Source organism: Saimiri boliviensis, chromosome 2 (assembly GCF_048565385.1).
Source record: "Saimiri boliviensis isolate mSaiBol1 chromosome 2, mSaiBol1.pri, whole genome shotgun sequence".
Lineage (NCBI taxonomy): Eukaryota > Metazoa > Chordata > Mammalia > Primates > Cebidae > Saimiri > Saimiri boliviensis.
In genome coordinates, this window is record NC_133450.1 from 128,905,191 (window position 1) to 128,922,209 (window position 17,019).

At 45.1% G+C, this 17,019-nt stretch overlaps 1 protein-coding gene across 9 annotated transcripts in view; it reads left to right on the forward strand.

The window, feature by feature from the left end:
- PPP2R5C (protein phosphatase 2 regulatory subunit B'gamma) overlaps nt 1-17,019 on the forward strand; it is a 175,825-nt gene that overhangs the window by 114,838 nt on the left and 43,968 nt on the right. For all 9 annotated transcript variants that reach the window (XM_039462803.2, XM_039462806.2, XM_039462804.2 and 6 more), the window contains 3 exons: nt 13,958-14,068; nt 15,037-15,129; nt 15,212-15,342. In XM_039462803.2, coding sequence (XP_039318737.1) covers nt 13,958-14,068; nt 15,037-15,129; nt 15,212-15,342 — 335 coding nt within the window. The remainder of the gene's footprint in view (nt 1-13,957; nt 14,069-15,036; nt 15,130-15,211; nt 15,343-17,019) is intronic.

Below are 17,019 nucleotides of genomic sequence, written 5' to 3' on the forward strand. Positions count from 1 at the left end.
TTGTTCTTAAAATTTTGAGATTTTCCTTTGATGTTTTTAAATTATAAAAGAAATACGTGCTTATTTGATAACAAATGAAACAAATACAAAAACATAAAAATAAAAAGTTAAGTCTTTTTCCTACTTTCCCCTCCGCAGTTCTACCCATCTCTACCTCCAATCAGCCAGTTCATGTTTATTGCATTTTCAGAAGGCTACTGAGAAACTTTTGGGGTGATGAGTATGTTTATTATCCGAGTATATGATCGTTTCACAGGTATATGCATATATTAAATGTATCGAATTGTACACTTTAAATATGTACAGTTAATTTTATATAAATTGTATCTCAGTAAAGCTGGGTGTTTTCAGAAGTCCAAAGTTGTTAGGTATTTCTTTTGGGCTAGGGGTGCAGTGAAGAAATTACTAAGACACCAAGGGCATTGTGAACCAAGAAGTTTTGGGACCTTATGACCTAGTGAACATTTTCCCATATGTTTTGTTTGTTTGCTTTTTGGAGACGGAGTCTCACTCTGTTGCACGAGCACAGTCTCAGCTCACTGCAACCTCCACCTCCTGGCCTCAGGTGATTCTCCTGCCTCAGCCTCCCCAGTAGCTGAGACTACAGGTGCATGCCACTACACCCAGCTAATTTTTATATTTTTAGTGGAGACGGGGTTTCACCTTGTTGGCCGGGATGGTTTCGGTATCTTGACCTCATGATCCGCCTGCCTTGGCCTCCCAAAGTGCTGGGGTTACAGGCATGAGCCACTGTGCCCGGTCTCCATAACTTTTTCAAAATTAATTTTTAATTTACATATACTGAAATTCATTCTTTTTTGTGGCCAGTTCTCTAAGTTGGATAAATGTGTATAACACAGTCAGGATATAGAACAGCTTTTTGTGTTTTTTTGTTTTTGAGACAGAGTCTTGCGCTGTCGCCCAGGCTAGAGTACAGTGGCCCAGTCTTGGCTCACTGCAGTCTCCGCCTCCTGGATTCAGTCGATTCTCCTGCCTCAGCCTCCTGAGTAGAACAGGATCTTTAACCTCCAGAAACATGACTTTATGCCCCCTTTGTAGTCAGAGCCTTCCTCTTCCTTTATCTCTGGCCCTCACTAGTTAGTCTGTTCTCTAACACATGGTTTTGTCTTTTCCAGAATGGAAACTGTATAAATGGATTCAGCGTGTAGCCTCTGAGTCTCCCTTCCTTCATTAGCGCACTGCATTGGACATTCGTCCATGTTGTTACGCAGTTTGTTGCTTTTCCTTCTCGGTGTTGTCTCAGTATACAGAAGTGACACCGTTTGTTGATCCATTTCCTAGTTGAGGGATATTTGGGGTGTTTCCAGTTTTGGGCAGCAACACCATCATAAATATTTACATGCAGATTTTAGACATAAGCTTTTATTTAACTTGGGTAAACACGTAGGGGTGCAATCACTAGGCGTATGGTAAGTGTGTGTTCAGCTTTCTAAGGAACTGCCAAACCGTTTTCCAAAGTGGCTGCCCGTGTACATTCCCCTAGCAGTGTGTGAGTTCTCAGGCCTCCCATATCTTTGTCAGTATTTGGGGTCATCAGTCCTTTTACCTCATTTTGATTTTAATATGCATTTCCCTAATGACTAATGATGCCAAGCTTTTTTTTTTTTTGAAGACAGGGTCTTGCTTCGTGAGCCAGGCTGGAGTGGAGTGACTCCATCATGGCTCACTGCCACCTCGACCTCCCAGGCTCAGGTGATCCTCTCACCTCAGCCTCCTGAGTAGCTGGGACTACAGGCGCACACCACCACACCCACCTAGTTTTTGTATTTTTAGTAGAGACAAGGTCTCACTGTATTGCCCAGGCTGGTTTTGAACTCCTGAGCTCAAGTGATTCACCTGCCTCAGCCTACGAAAGTGCTGGGATTACTGGCATGAGCCACCACACCCAGCCCAAGCGTTTGTTTTCCTGTGCTTCGTCGTCATTCACTTGTATATTTTCCTTGGTGAAGTGTGTGTTCAAATCGTTTGCCTGTTTTTTAATTGGGCTTTTTTTTTTTTTTTTTTGAGTTTTGAGTTTTGAGACTTCTTTACATATCTAGACACAGATTTTTTGCCAGATCTATGATTTGCAAATATTTTTCTCTCAGTCTGTAGCTTGTCTTTTTTTCTTTTTTCTTAAGTGTCTTTTACAGAGCAAAAATGCTTAATTTAGATAAAGTCCAACTTATGATTTGTCCTTTATCAGTAGTGCTTTTGGTATGCTATCTAGGAAGCCTTGGCCTAACCTAAACTCACAAATGTTTTCCTCCTGTATTTTCTTCATAGTTTCACATTTTACGTTTAGGTCTGTGATCCGTTTTGTCTGCGGTATAGATCCATTCTTTGGTGTATGGATTTCCAGTTGCTCCGTTCATTGTAAAGGCAGACAAATCTCCACTGAACTGCTTTTGTGCCCTTGTCAAAAGTCACTTGAGCATATTGTGAAGTTCTGGACTCTGTCCTGTTGCATCTGTTCGTGTATCTCTGCTCGCCAGCCCGCACTGTCTTCATTACTGTACTTTATAGTAAATTTTGAGATCAGATCGCGTGACTCCACTAACCCCTTTCTTCTTTTTCAGATTGTTTTGACTGTTGTAGTTATTTTACCTTTCCATATAAATTTTAAAGTCGCTTGTTGTCTGCAGAATATCCTCCAGGGGGTTCGACTGCGCGTGCAGCGCTGGCCTCCGAGCAGCAGGAGCTCCGCAGCCCGTGCACGCGGCGTGTCTCCCCGTTTCGGTCTTGTTGTTTTGTGTTGTCAGCAAACAGGTGCTATAAATATTTTCCCAGACTCATAAACTAGCATTTTGTTTTTTCATTGTCATTGTAAATCGATCTGTTGGTTTATTTTCCATTTGTGATTGTTTATTGTCTTTTTCTTGCAGTTCTATCAGATTTTACCTCATGTTATATATATAGTCATATAAATATTTAGTGTATATCCTCTGGGCAAATTAACTCTTTTACCGTAATAGATAGGACTGTATTCCTGGTAATGTTACTTGCTCTGAAATCTACTCTGGCCGATTCTAATACAGCCATCCCAGCACTCTTTTGACTAGTGTTAGCGTGGTGTGTCTTTTTCTTTCCTTTCACTTTTCATCTGTTCGTATCTTTTTACTTAAAGTGGGCTTGTGGTAGATTCCATGTTGTGGAGTCTCACTTTTTTGTTCAGTCAGACAAGTTCTATCTTCCAGGGTGTTGAGACCACTTATTTTTAATGTGATTATTAATGTCCTTGGGTTAAATGTACCACCCTCCTATGTTCTTCTATTTGTCCCATCCGTTTATTGTCTCCTCCCTCTTCGTCTGCATCTTTTGGATCAGTCGAGTACTTTTTATGATTCCATCCTATCTCATTTGCTGGCTTTTTTATGGTAACTCCATATTGTTTGATTTTAATTGTTAATCTTTTCTAGAATACACCTTTAACTTATCACAATCTACTTTCAAGTGATAACATACTATTTCATACAGAATGTAGGAAGTTTACAACAGTATACTTCTTTCCTCCCTCCCAGCCTTTCTGCTATTGTTGTGCATTTTGGTGTGTTATAAACCCCACAGTATATTATTTTTGTTTTAAATAAATTTAAGTGATTTTTTTAATCTTTCATATTTACCCAGATAGTTACAATTTTCATTGTTCATCGTTCCATTGTGTAGCTTCAGATATCCATCTAATAACAATTTCCTTCTGCTTGAAGGACGTTGCTAATATTTCTGGTAGCACAGGTCTACCAATGATAAATTCTTTTAGCTTTTGTGTATCTGGAAAAGCCTTTCTTTTCTTTTGCCTTTTTTTTTTTTTTTTTTTTTTAATTCGAGACAGGGTCTTGCGGTGTTGCCCAGGCTGGCGTGTAGTGGTGCAGTCATGGCTTACTGCAGCCTTGACTTCCAGGCTCAAGCAGTCCTCCCACCTCACCCCTTACCCCAGCTCCGCCCCAGTAGCTGGGATGACAGGCATATGCCACCACACTCAGCTAGTTTTTTTACTTTTTTGTAGAGACAGGGTCTCACTAGGTTGCCTAAGCTGGTCTCAAACTCCTGGGCTCAAGCAGTCTTCCCGTCTCAGCCTCCCAGAGTACTGAGATTGCAGGTGGGAGCCACCGTACCGGGTCTTGCCTTCAGTTTTGAAAAATCTGCTTGCTGGTGTAGAATTCCATGTCGACTGTTGTATCCTTGAAAAACTTTTGCTCGCCTGTTGTCTTGCTTGCATTGTTTCTGATGAGAAGTCTCCTGCCATCCTTTTCTTTGTTCTTTTGGACATAGTGTCCCCTTTCCCCCTCTGGACACTTTCAGAATTATTTCTCATATTGCTCTTTTTAAGCCATTTGATTAGGATGGGCCTTGCCATGGTTTCCTTCATTTTTCTTGTGTTTAGCGTTTGTTTATCGTTTTCGTCAGTTTCAGAAACTATTCAGCCATTGACAATTCAGCCATTTTTTCTGTCCCACGACCCCTCTTCTCCTTTAGGGACCTCAGTAACATGTAATAGGCTTCTTGGAGTTGAGGCTGATGTTCTGTTTCTCTTAATTCTTTTTTTTTGTTTTTTCTGTATTTCATTTGGATAGTTTCCTTTACTGTCTTCAAGTTCTTTAATCTTTTCCCTAGTATCTATTCTGTTAATTCTTATTACAGTACATTTTTCATTTCACACATTATTTTGTTAATTAAGTGGCCAAGTTTACTTAAGCAAGTAGACATCAGTGGGTACATATTGTTGTCATCTCTAGTGGTTTGATTCGCGTCTTTTTAAAATAGCTTTCATGTCCACCTAACTTTCTGGACACAGAATACTGTATTCATATCCTTCTCTGCTAATTCTAACATTTGTGTCACTTCAGTTTAGTTCATTTGATTGGTTTTTCTTCTCGTTATAAATACTTTTCCTGCTTCTTTGCGTGTCTGGTAATTTTTAATTGGAAGTCTGACATTGTGAATTTTGCTTCGTTGAGTGCTGTATACGTACATAACTCTATTCCTGTTCTTGAGATTGTTTGGGGATGCGATTAAGTTACTTGGAAACAGTTAGATCCTTTCAGTTCTTGCTTTTAAGATGTTTTAGGAGCAGTTATACTAAAACCAGAGCTAATTATTCTCCACCACTGAGACCTTTCTGATTATGAAGCCAATGCTCCATGAATTACGAATTTTTCTAGCCTGGTTGGTGGGAAGAGACACTGTTCCCAGCCCTGAGCAAGTACTGGGTTCTCACTAATCCCTTCAGGTGGTTCTTTTCCCCACCTCTGGTAGTTTTCTCTGCTGGTGTGTGCTCTGCTGAGTAGGTGAGGAGCCTCTGCAAATCGCTGTAGCTCTCCCTGTGCCACTTTCTCCTCTGTGGAACCCTGCCTTGCAAATTCTAGCCCCCTTTGACTGCTGGGCCCCACTTAGGTTCTTTCTTCTTATACTACAACCTAAAAATCTATCAAGGCAGGAGGCTGGGTGGTGTGGGGCACACCTCACTTATTCCCATCTCTCAGGGACCACTGTCCTTATCCTTCATTGCCTGAAATCCAGTGTCTTGATAACCATAATTTTATATATTTTTGCCCAGATTTTTGGTTGTTTTAGGCAGTAGGATAAACCCCATCCTTGTTACTCCATCTTGTCTGGAAGCATAAGTCTGCCTCATTTATAATAGATGCTCAATAAACACTTAACTCCATCCACCCAGGGGATCTAGCGGTTATTATAAACGTGAAAGACTATTTGCATAATTTATAATGCATAATTTCATACATCATTTGGTGGTTGGGGGTATGGCCGTGCATACATGACTGGGAAGTGATGAGGAGTTTAGCTCTGAAACTTCCCTTCTCCGATGATTTATAACACATTGCATACAGAGTATGTTGTTCTGCTATTCTAAAGCGTTAGTAAACTTTCTCAGACCTTACAGCAAAAAGAAACCAGAATACATGATAAAGCAAATATATTAGAATGTTAATGGTAAAATCTAGGTGATGGCTATTCACCATAAAATTCTTTCAATTTTACTGCACTGAAATTTTTCATAGTAAAAACATTGGGAATGCATCATTCAGAATCTATGCGAAACTCGTCTTTGGCCCAGAGTAAATAACTAAAAAGCACTTCCAAATTCAGTGTTATCTCTAAATGACACTAATTGAATTGAATTCTAAGTATTGTGAATGATTTCTTATCATGTATAAATAAATTTTCTAAACTTAAAAACAGAAGTTTAAAAACTCATGCATATAATTATAAATGATTCATTTTCTTGCTTAAGATGATACTCTATAGTTATGAAATTGGAGAAAATTAAAATATTATTTGAAAAGTTTAGACTAAATTTAATTATTCTACAAATGTTTGTTAGTTTTTTTTTTTTTTTTGGTTTTTGTTTTGGTTTTGGGTTTTTTTGAGGAGCCTCGCTCTGTCACCGAGGCTGGAGTGCAGTGGCATGGTCTCAGCTCACTGCAACCTCCGCCTCCCAAGTTTAAGTGATTCTCCTGCCTCAGCCTCTGGAGTAGCTGGGACTACAGACACATGCCACACACCTGGCTAATTTTTATGTTTTTAGTAGAGACGGGGTTTTACCAGGCTGATCTCAAACTCCTTACCTCAAGTGACCTGCCCACCTCGGCCTCCCAAAGTGCTGGGATTTACAGGGGTGAGCCACCGCACCTGGCCTGTAAGTTTTTATTTCCATATCTTTAACTGCTATTTAGGAACATATTTGAATAGATTATAAAAATAGCAAGTTATTCAAAGTAAGAATTTTAAATGTGATTCTGTTCTTGACTGTCACCTCATGGCATCTATTAGGAGGTGAAATCGATTCTTTGAAAGCAGCTCTGGCTGCGGCGGAAGCATGGGGTAGATGAGTGGGAAGAAGGCTCTGCCTTCCTCACCTGAGTCCCTGCCAAGTACTCACTGTGCGCCAGGGCCAGCAGGAAGACATTAAACCAGGGACCTCCCAGCCACCAAGTCCTATTTGAGATAAATATTCGAAAGAAAATGTACAGCGTCATAGAAGAGCTTAAAATTAGGGGCCCAATTGGGACTGTAATTACTTTGCAGCTGAGATGTAAAGGTTTAATGAGACATTTTTCAGTTTTCAGGTAATTAATTGGTGTTGCGGTTAATAAGGTGACTGATGCCTGCTTTTCCCAGGATCCTCACCTCGAGGATTTACTCTCAGCAGGTGTTTGAGGGCCTCCTAGGTGCCAGGCACAGTGGCAGGTGCTGGGATTGCTGTGCACTTACGTTCTCTAGATGATAGCTGAGTTCTGCTGCCATGAAAGCAGATTCAAACTCACTTTACAAATGGGAAAAGGAGTAGTTTCTCCCTTTAAGACTGCTACTATGATTTTTACTCTTCTACCTAAATTTTAAATTAAGTTTATTGAGTTCATCAGAAATTCAGTTCAAGATTGTATCTACTTTCCACATTGCTCTATGAAGTTCCATCTTTGTAACATGGTGTCATCCCACATCAAAGGTTCCTCCATTGATTGGGGGTTCATCAGTGCCTTTTATTAGAATTTTCTGCTGTCTCCATCAAGGCCTTATAACCAGGGCATTAATTCCCAGGCACTTAATAGTGTTTCCGTCTGGGTGTATGGAGTCTTCGTCTCTGTTTCATTTTTTTAACGGCTTTTTGTTAGTGAAGAGGTGGCTGCTGTTGGTTTTGTCTCTTTGTTGTTTGCATGTGCTAATCTAGTTGTGATGGTCTGTCTGTTGCCTCTGTTTTCCAGCTATATCATTTGCAAACAAATGACAATTTTGTATTTAAAAATATATCTATTGTGGATGGGCTTACACATTCTGCCCTTGCCAGAAATGTCTCTTAGCAATATGCCTTGTAGAAGCTAGCTGTTCTATCACGGGAGGAAGTGTTCTGCAGTAACTGTGATTTGGCCTTTGATGGGTTCACCTGTCATAAATCCTGTTGACATTGAATAAAACAGAATAAATAACAGAATAACCCTTGTGGTTTTGAATGGAGAACTGTAAATAACCAAACTTTTTTTTCCTGTTGCCTCTAAAATTAGACAATCAGTGGGTTTTTTTTTTAATGTGTCCCTTCATATCTTAAATTTTTATATGTTACACTGCTCCAGTTATGTTATGGCATAAATATTTTATTACTTCACCCATTGGTAATGAATGATAACACATACAGAAAGGCTGCATGATGTTGCTGAATCGTAAGAATTTTCCACAAAGTTGCTTCTTGGGCCATTTTAGTTTACATCTAATTTAGTAAATTTAGCGATTTGGAGAACATCCGCAGGGCTGATTTAGGTACTGAAAGTGGAAGTGCCAGGGAGGCAGCAGAAGCAGGTGCTTCCTGATACTAGCCAGAGTCGGTCCTGGCCCAGATGGGGCCGTGTGAATCACACGCAGACATATGTGTGCACTCACATGGGTGCCCTCGTTGTCCTGTGGAGGTTGGAGAAACAACAGTCACCAACGTTTGGGAAGTGCTTGCGTCATGGTTTTCCATTTAGTAAGTGCTTTTGCATGTGTTTTATGTGATTCTCACCGAAGCCCAATGCAGAAAAGGTTTTACCCATTTGCCCTTTTTTCTTTTTTTTTCTTTTTCTTTTTTTTCTTTTTTTTTTTTTTTTTTTTTGAGATAGAGTCTCACTGTATCACCCAGGCTGGAATGCAGTAGGGCAATCTCGGCTCACTGCAACCTCCACCTCCCAGGTTCAAGCAATTCTCCAGCCTCAGCCTCCCAAGTAGCTGGGATTACAGGTGCCTACAATGACAGCCGGCTAAGTTTTGCATTTTTAGAGGAGATGGGGTTTCCCCTTGTTGGCCAGGCTGTTCTTGAACTCCTGATCACAAGTCATCCACCTGCCTTGGCCTCCCAAAGTGCTGGGATTACAGGTGTGAGCCACCGCGCCCAGCCTTTACCGTTTCCAACAAAGGAGATAATTGAGGCTCGGGCAGGCTGTCTGGTCTGAAGTCCTTCTTCTAGGTGGGAAGAGGATGTAGAGAGACTGTTTCCATGAGGCTGTGCCGCCTTTCTTGGGCAACGTGATTCTACATCCGTGCCTCTGGGTATGCGCTGGATCCGTAGGTCTTCTTTGAGAGATCACAGTGAATCTGTGTGCTGCACTGAAGGCCCGGTACTCCATAGACCTCAGAGCTGCTTTGCTGTTCACCACACGATGTTGACGTCTTCTCTGTTTCCTCAGACCGGATCCATGTGTCCAGGTAGCATGGTAGTGACATTTGCACACAAACGGCATCACCCCAAATTTCTGTACCTGAGCCTCCTGCCTCTGATCTTTCCCTGAAGCTTTTGTGCTAAGATATGTTGCTAAGTTAGAAACCCAAGAATAATTTGAGGTGTCACGCTGTTTGCCTTCTGTTCCTTTTTCCCCCCAAATATTACTTTTTATTTAACCTTTTCTAGAAATGTGCACTAAATTAATGCAGTATAATGTGGTGAGAAAGGTGTGTAGAAGTTAGGCGTGCAGTTTTTCTTACACGTGAGAATGCCTTTGAGTCCATCAGCACTGGCCTGGAAAGAGCCTTCCTGAGCCTAGGTCAGCCATCAGTCAAGGGCTCAGGCTGCCCTAACAAAATACACAGACGCGGTGGCTTAAACCACAGAAGTGTATCTTCTGTCCGTTCTGGAGGCTGGACAGTCTAAGTTCAAGGTTCCAGCAGGGTTTATTCCCTCCTGAGGGCCTCTTCCAGGCTTGCAGACGGCCACTGTGCCCTCCCATGGCCTTTGCTCTGAGCAAGTGCAGAGAAGGTGAGTACAAGCCTTCTACTATCCCTTCTTACAAAGACACTGATCCTGGAGGGGCAGGGCCCCACCCTTATGACTTCATTTACCCTTAATTATTTTCTTTGAGGCCCCATCTCCAAATACAGCCATGCCAGGATTTAGGTCTTTAATATATAAATTTAAGGAAGTGGGGGCACAATTACTGAGTCCCAGACAGATACTGAAGAGAGGACGTGGTGTTCAGAGCAGGCCGTCTGAGTCACTTTGCAGGCTGTCAGCTCAGCATCGAGGATTCAGTGAGTTGCAGGTGTTTGAGATGGGGCCTGGCTACTGGGCTGACTATCAACTGCACGGGAGAGCTTCCACTGGAAACCCTAATCACTAGCTTTCCTGCCAGTAGAAAACACCAGTTTACTTAGGAATCTCAGCTGACTGGGTGCCTCAGTCGGGGCTATCCAGACAAAACAGCAGGGAGACAGCGATTGCGATCTCAGGGACTTACCTTCTGCCGTGGGTGAGTCCGGCAGGCGGGTCTGGACTCCCCGGACAAGCAGCAGACGGGAGACTGGGCCGTGGGGGACTCTCCTTAGAGATGCCGCAGTTTGGGTCTCACAAGCCTCTCAGTTGACTGGATGAGGCCCCCACATTCTCAAGGGTGATCGCCACTTAAAGTCCATTGATTCTCAGTGTTAACCACATCTATAAAATGCTTTTACAGCAACACTCACAGCAGTGTTTGCACAGCTGGACACTGTGCCCTAGCCAGCTGTCTCAGTGCGGCACATTTTACCTTTTTCAGCTATCGCCTTTGACCATGACTGGTGACATCACACTTTCCTGACCCTAAATACATCTTGGGCAAGTTGGTTAACTTTTTAGTCATCCCCAGTTACAGAAATCCCATCTAGGTTAAAGCTTTAAATTTCAGACCCTCTCCATGGCATGTAAGCCACACCCCAGGCGTCCTGGCCAGCGCGGGACATGCCGTGGGAGAGGAGGGGAAGCAGGGTTGGCTCTGAGTCCCTCTTGTCCTCCCTCCTCTGGGGCTTTGAGCAGAACCCAGAGCAGAGGGGAAGAGCAGCTGCCTGTTCTGCTTTGCTCCCTGTGGCCTCGGCCAGCATGGTGGTCTCTTCCTCTGCTGTATGTCTGTGACTCACGGGCAGTGGGCTTCTCTCAGAGAGGCAGCTGTTTCCTCTCCTCTGAGGCCGACAGCCTCCTCTCTGGGTGCGCTGACCTCCCTCTCCCTTGGCAGCTTCCTGGGTGGCCCTGCAGCTCCTGCTCTGGCCTCTCTGTCCCTAATGGGCAACCCTGGAAACCTCGGAGGAGGCGGCTCCGCTCTCCTTCCAGGCTCCATGGTTCCTCAGGGCCTGATGTCACAGGCTGTTCCCACAGGCTTGGTCCTGTTCACAGACCCCTCTGCCAGCCAGATTTCGTGCCCAGGCTCTGCCCTCCCCACACGGTGCTCTGCTCCTGTTGGCACCAGGCAGGGCCCAGAGCTCTAACCCACTGAAGACCCAAGTGCCATCTCCCTTTCCTGAAGCTGACCCTGGTCTGTGGGTGACTGGGCCCTGACCCCAATCTTTTGGCTTTGAGAGAGCATAGAAAACCCCAGTTCACAAATGCCACACTCCCCACAGGGGCTAAAGACTCAGTTCAGACTTTGCTGTATCTGTCCTTCATGGCCCTAGGAGATACGGAGAGCTTGGGCAGTGGCTGCTGATGACAGGACCAGTTCTATTGCTTCTCCACATACCCTGGGAGACGGCAGCCACCCCAAGCGTGTGTATGGTCTTTCCTTAGAATTTGAGCTCTTCGCATCTCCTTGCTCACATCTGTGGACTTTGGGGTCAGGGCACCAGGAGGGGCAGACTAATCCCCTGTCTGCACCGAGTGCCCATGGGCCAGCAACTGAGGCAGGGCTATCTACCTGCCAACCACTGTTCTTTGGGGTTCCCTTGCAGTGCCCTGTACACACACCAGCATCACAGTGAAGAGGACAATCCCTGGAGAGTAGTAATTGCCAGAAATCATACCCCAGTGAGAGTCACGTTAACTTTTGGTTTGGATTGCAGACTTTTTTCCTTGTACCTGTGTCTTAGGAACATTACTCATACTTTTACTGGAAATTTTTTTTTTTTTTAATTAGTTGTTTCTGGCTTTTCAGCCCCTTTTTTCATCCCTGCATTTCTGCATTGTCCTTGAAGGCCATTACGGTTGATCCTGAATGCTGGCTCCCCTCAGATGACACAGAGAACAAGCATTTGATGCTCAGCACTTTTATAGCTGAGGGCTTTCTGAAAAAATGATACTAAGGTTTGGAGTTCAGTATTAATAACAGTAAACAAAGGAAGAAATGGGCAGGTGCAGTGGCTCACGCCTGTAATTCCAGTACTTTTGGAGGCCAAGGCAAGAGGATTGCTTAAGCCCAGGAGTTCAAAACCAGCCTCGGCAACATAGCAATTTCTTGTCTCTGCAAAAAGTAAATAAAATTAACAAAAAGTGGTAGTGTGCGCTGGTAGTTCCAGCTACCTGGGAGGCTGAGACAGGAAGATTGCTTGAACCCAGGAGTTGAGGCTGCAGTGAGCTGTGGTGGCCACTGCACTCCAGCCTGGGCAGCAGAGCAACATCCTGTCTTTAAGAGGAGAAAAGAGGCCGGGCACAGTGGCTCACGCCTGTAATCCCAGCACTCTGGGAGACCAAGGTGGGTGGATCACAAGGTTAAGACATCAAGACCATCCTGGCCAACATGGTGAAACCCATCTCTACTAAAAATAAAAAAATTAGCCAGGCGTGGTGGCGTGCACCTGTAGTCTCAGCTACTCAGAAGACTGAAGCAGAAGAATTGCTTAAACCTGGGAGATGAAGGTTGCAGTGAGTCAAGATCCAGCCTGGTGACAGATCGAGACTCTATCTCAAAAAAAAAAGCCGGGGGATGGGGGGGTAACATTTAGAATTAGCTTGATCTTTACAAGACTGGTTATCTAAAGCCAGCCAAGTTTGCCCTGGACTCTCTAGAAACACCTTCCCATCGTTGTTGTAAAGTCAGATTTTAATCTTTTGTGTCAAAAGTTTTGATTTTGTGCTTTTGAGAGTGGTGGAACTGGGGCTTTTTGTGATCACCTGTAAGAGCCATGCACCAGAGCCCAGTTATATAGCTGGCACATGATTCATTCAGAGGTTCAGTAAGGTAACGAATCATGTTTAGACTTAGTACAAAAGAGGGTGTGGTGGCTCACACCTGTAATCCCAGCACTTGGGAAGGCTGAGGAGGGGGGAATCACCTGAGGTCAGGAGTTTGAGACCGGCCTGACCAACATGGTGAAATCCTGTCTCTACTAAAAATAGAAAAATAAGGCAGGTGTGGTGGTGCACACCTGTAACTCGGGAGGCTGAGGCAGGAGAATCGCCTGAACCCGGGAGGCAAAGGTTGCAATGAGCCGAGTGCGCACTACTACACTCCAGCCTGGGCCACAGAGGGAGACACTGTCTCAAAAATAAATAAATAGACTCAGTACAAAAGAAAAATAGGTTATAATTTATGGCATGGAAACACTAATCTTTTCTATTTATGTCACTGATCTGTCAGTATGTGTAATACAAGTCCAAACAGACTGAGAGGAATCCAACAGCCCACGCTGGGATGCACAGCCAGGCTGCCCTCCAGCAGTGCTCTCTGTGCCCCTGAGCAGTCCTTTCTCAGAAACGATCCTAGCCACTCAGAAGTCGTCCCGCCCTGACTGTTGCTTTCCTCGTCATTGCTGACTGCAGTGTTTATCGGTGCAGTCGTCTCACGGGTCCTCCCAGCGTGACGCAGCACTTGCCACTTGTCGGCATTTTCAGCTGTGACTCTGCTGGAGCCTTCGTCATGTCGTCCTTTTTTTACTCTCATTTTGAACACTCTTCTTGCTCTTGCACCCACTGGATAGTGTCAGACCTCAGAAGCCATCACTGTGCCATCAGGCTTTGTTGGTGTTGCGTGTCATTTAAAGTTTGACAGTTAAGAGTGCAAGTAACTTTGGTGGTCAACTTTCGTGGTCACCTGTCCAAAGCAGTGTTTCCTGCTGCAGTTTTGATCCGGGCTGTCTTTGGGGACCCACTTGGCTTCTGGATTTTGAGGACGAGGAGGAGCTAAGTTACCATGGGAAGTGGCTACTGTTAGAATTACTTGAGACTTTTTAAAATGTTCTTTGCAAATATTTTGAATGCCCTGGTTGTAATTATAGAACATGCGGATTTTAGTTTGCAGTTAACATGTTCCGAACATTACCACCTTCGTCTAATCCCACGGGAGCAGAATTTGACCCAGAGGAAGACGAACCAACGTTAGAAGCAGCCTGGCCTCATCTACAGGTATTGGGCTCTGGGATGACCAGAATCAGAGGGCACCAGTGATGTGTGGGAGTGGCCTGGGGTCCACAGAGCAGGCGCACTGGTTCGGGCAGTTGGACCTCTCTTCCTCAGTAGCATGGTCCTTGCAAACCCATACATATGAGCAAAGAATTTCAGCAGAATAGAGAAAAGTTAATGTGTATGTTTGACCACTTTACACAGCCAATGAAGATGTGAAATTGTCCGTATGTTCTCAATGAAAATGGCTACTTTGTTGATGGCTGTTGAATTTGGGCCCAGAGGTCTTAAGCTGACAAGCTCCCAGTTTTTGGTATTCATATTTGATGTGTGCCTGCGGGGCACCCAGGTTCCTGTGCTGGTTACTGCCTTTCCCCAGGGTGTTTGTAAGGCAGAAGGGCATTGGCAAGGGGGCACCAAGGCCAGCATGAGCAAAGCAGGAACCAGGCATGCAGGTGGGAGGGCCATCCCTCAGGGACAGGCAGGCCACACTGTCCCACCCAGCACATCCGAGCTTCAGGTCACGGTTCAGAGTCCGCATCTTAGGGCCCTCTTACCTGGCAGCCCCAGAGTTCCTATGCATTTGGTTGGCTCTGCGCCTCGGCACTGTGGGACACTCCTAGGTGACAGGCGGCAAATCTGCCCCCCACAGAGTTGGGCTGTGGCGTGGTTTGTGGCATCTGTGCCCTGTGGTCTCTGAACAGTGTACTAGAACTCTCTGACATCAGCCATGGACACTGTTTTGTTTAAATGCCATTTAAGGATATAGTCTATGGGTCTCACCAAATAAAATAATTGCCATCACCATTTATAATTAAATTAAGCCATGTAATTTTTCATTAATTGTGTAGATATGCGGCTTTAAGAGGCTAATATTTGCAGGCAAATGAAGATTCAACTCCTAGTGTATTTTACTCTCCAGTCAATAAAATCTCACGTTATTTGACTTGTTGTTTTTTTTTTCCTCCTAGCTTGTTTATGAATTTTTCTTAAGATTTTTAGAGTCTCCAGATTTCCAACCTAATATAGCGAAGAAATATATTGATCAGAAGTTTGTATTGCAGGTAAGGTACAAATGAGCAGGCCCTGTCAAAGCCCTGGCGGAGTGGTGACACGCAGCCACTAAGTGTCTTTTTCTTCTCAAAGCTTTTAGAGCTCTTTGACAGTGAAGATCCTCGGGAGAGAGATTTTCTTAAAACCACCCTTCACAGAATCTATGGAAAATTCCTAGGCTTGAGAGCTTACATCAGAAAACAGATAAATAATATATTTTATAGGTAAGTTGCGTATGGGTGGCGTTGTCCTTTTCCGTTTCCCCGCCCAACGCTCCCCACCCCGTCGTCTGCTCTGACGGGACCCAGCTTGTGTGGAGGGGTTTCTCGAAGCCTGTGTGTTGCGTGCTGGTGGACCCCCTCATGCACTGCGTGCGTGGGCCGGCCGGGCTCATCCTCCCTGCCTTCCTCCCCTGTCCCCACAGCTCCCTCCGGAGCCACCCGGCTCCCCAGCGCCACACCCTGGGTCCCTCCATTGTTCTTGTTTCTACTGAAAGGTCTAGTTTCATAGAAAGGTAGATGCATTGGTTCCATCGAAACCAACTGTATTAGTCACAGTTCTCTAGAAGGACGGGACTCATAGATGAACGTTTGGAGGGGAGTTGATTAGGAGATTTGACTCACACGATCACAAGGTGAAGTCCCACAATAGGCAAGATAAGGAGCAAGGAAGCCAGTCCGAGTCCCAAAAGCTCACAAGTAGGCAGGCCGACGGTGCAGCTGAAGAACTTAGAGTCTATGTTGGAGTTCAGGAAGCATCCAACATGGGAGAAAGGTGAGGCCGGAAGACTCAGCCAGTCTAGCCCTTCCACATTCCTCTGCCTGCTTTATTCTAGCCATGCTGGCAGCTGATAGATGGTGCCCACGCAGGCTGAGGGTGGGTCTGCGTCTCCCAGTCCACTGTCTCAAATGTTAGTCTCCTTTGGCAACACCCTCACAGATACACCCAGGAGCAATACTTTGCATCCTTCAATCCAATCAAGTTGACACTCAGTATTAACCCTCACGCCAGCTTTTCCCTTCCATCTGTGCCTTACCTCATTCTTCCCACGGAGTCTCAGTCAGAGAAGGTGGGGCAGGAATGATGTCATTCATCTGTAGAAAGCCTGAGATCTGTGCACCTTGGTTGAAGATTTGGAGATTCCCACTGTGTGTCAGGGGAGGGAAAGCCCCCTGGAGCAGCGGCTGGAGGAGGACAGCGTCCAGTGGCAGGCCCACCTCCAGGCCCGCCTATTCCCCAGCCAGCCTCTGCTCAGCTCCCAGGCTCCTTCCACATCACAGCTCTGCAGCCAGTGTTTGAGCCACCCAGGATGTCTTTTTCCACCAGCCCTTCCCTTAGCCTCCCAGGCTTCCTGAAACATCCCTTCACTGGAGGCTCTGTCTGACTTGGCGGTGAGTCTGGTCTTCAACAAGGGCAGCCATGATGTTGGCTGATTTGTTGCATGCCCCGCCCCAGTGCCAGCTTCACGTCCCACCCTGCGGTGGCACCAAGTAAATGTCAATAGAGGAAACAGTTCCTGTTGTTTCTTATTTGTTCCTGGAAAGCTTACTAAATGAGCAGTTTCCTCTATAAATTGTAGCTTCTCAGGTCAGCTTGCCTCTAAGGCACCTGACTGCAGGATGATGAGAGATAGTAACATATCCTGGTGATAATGGGGGCAGTAGGATGGCATCTCTCCTTGGGATAAGAGCACAAGCAGGTGCCACACAGCCTCGCTGCAGGGCCAGGGTGTGGACAGAGCACGGGCGATGTCCTGGGGAAGGACCAGGTGTCAGCCACGGCAAACACAGGCCTCGGTCCTTTCTCAGTCACAGTGATCAAGCACGGGAAAAATAAAGGGGCATCTGAGACAGATGGCAAGTGAGACCTCTGCTGAGACCCACAGCCCCGGCTCCCCATCC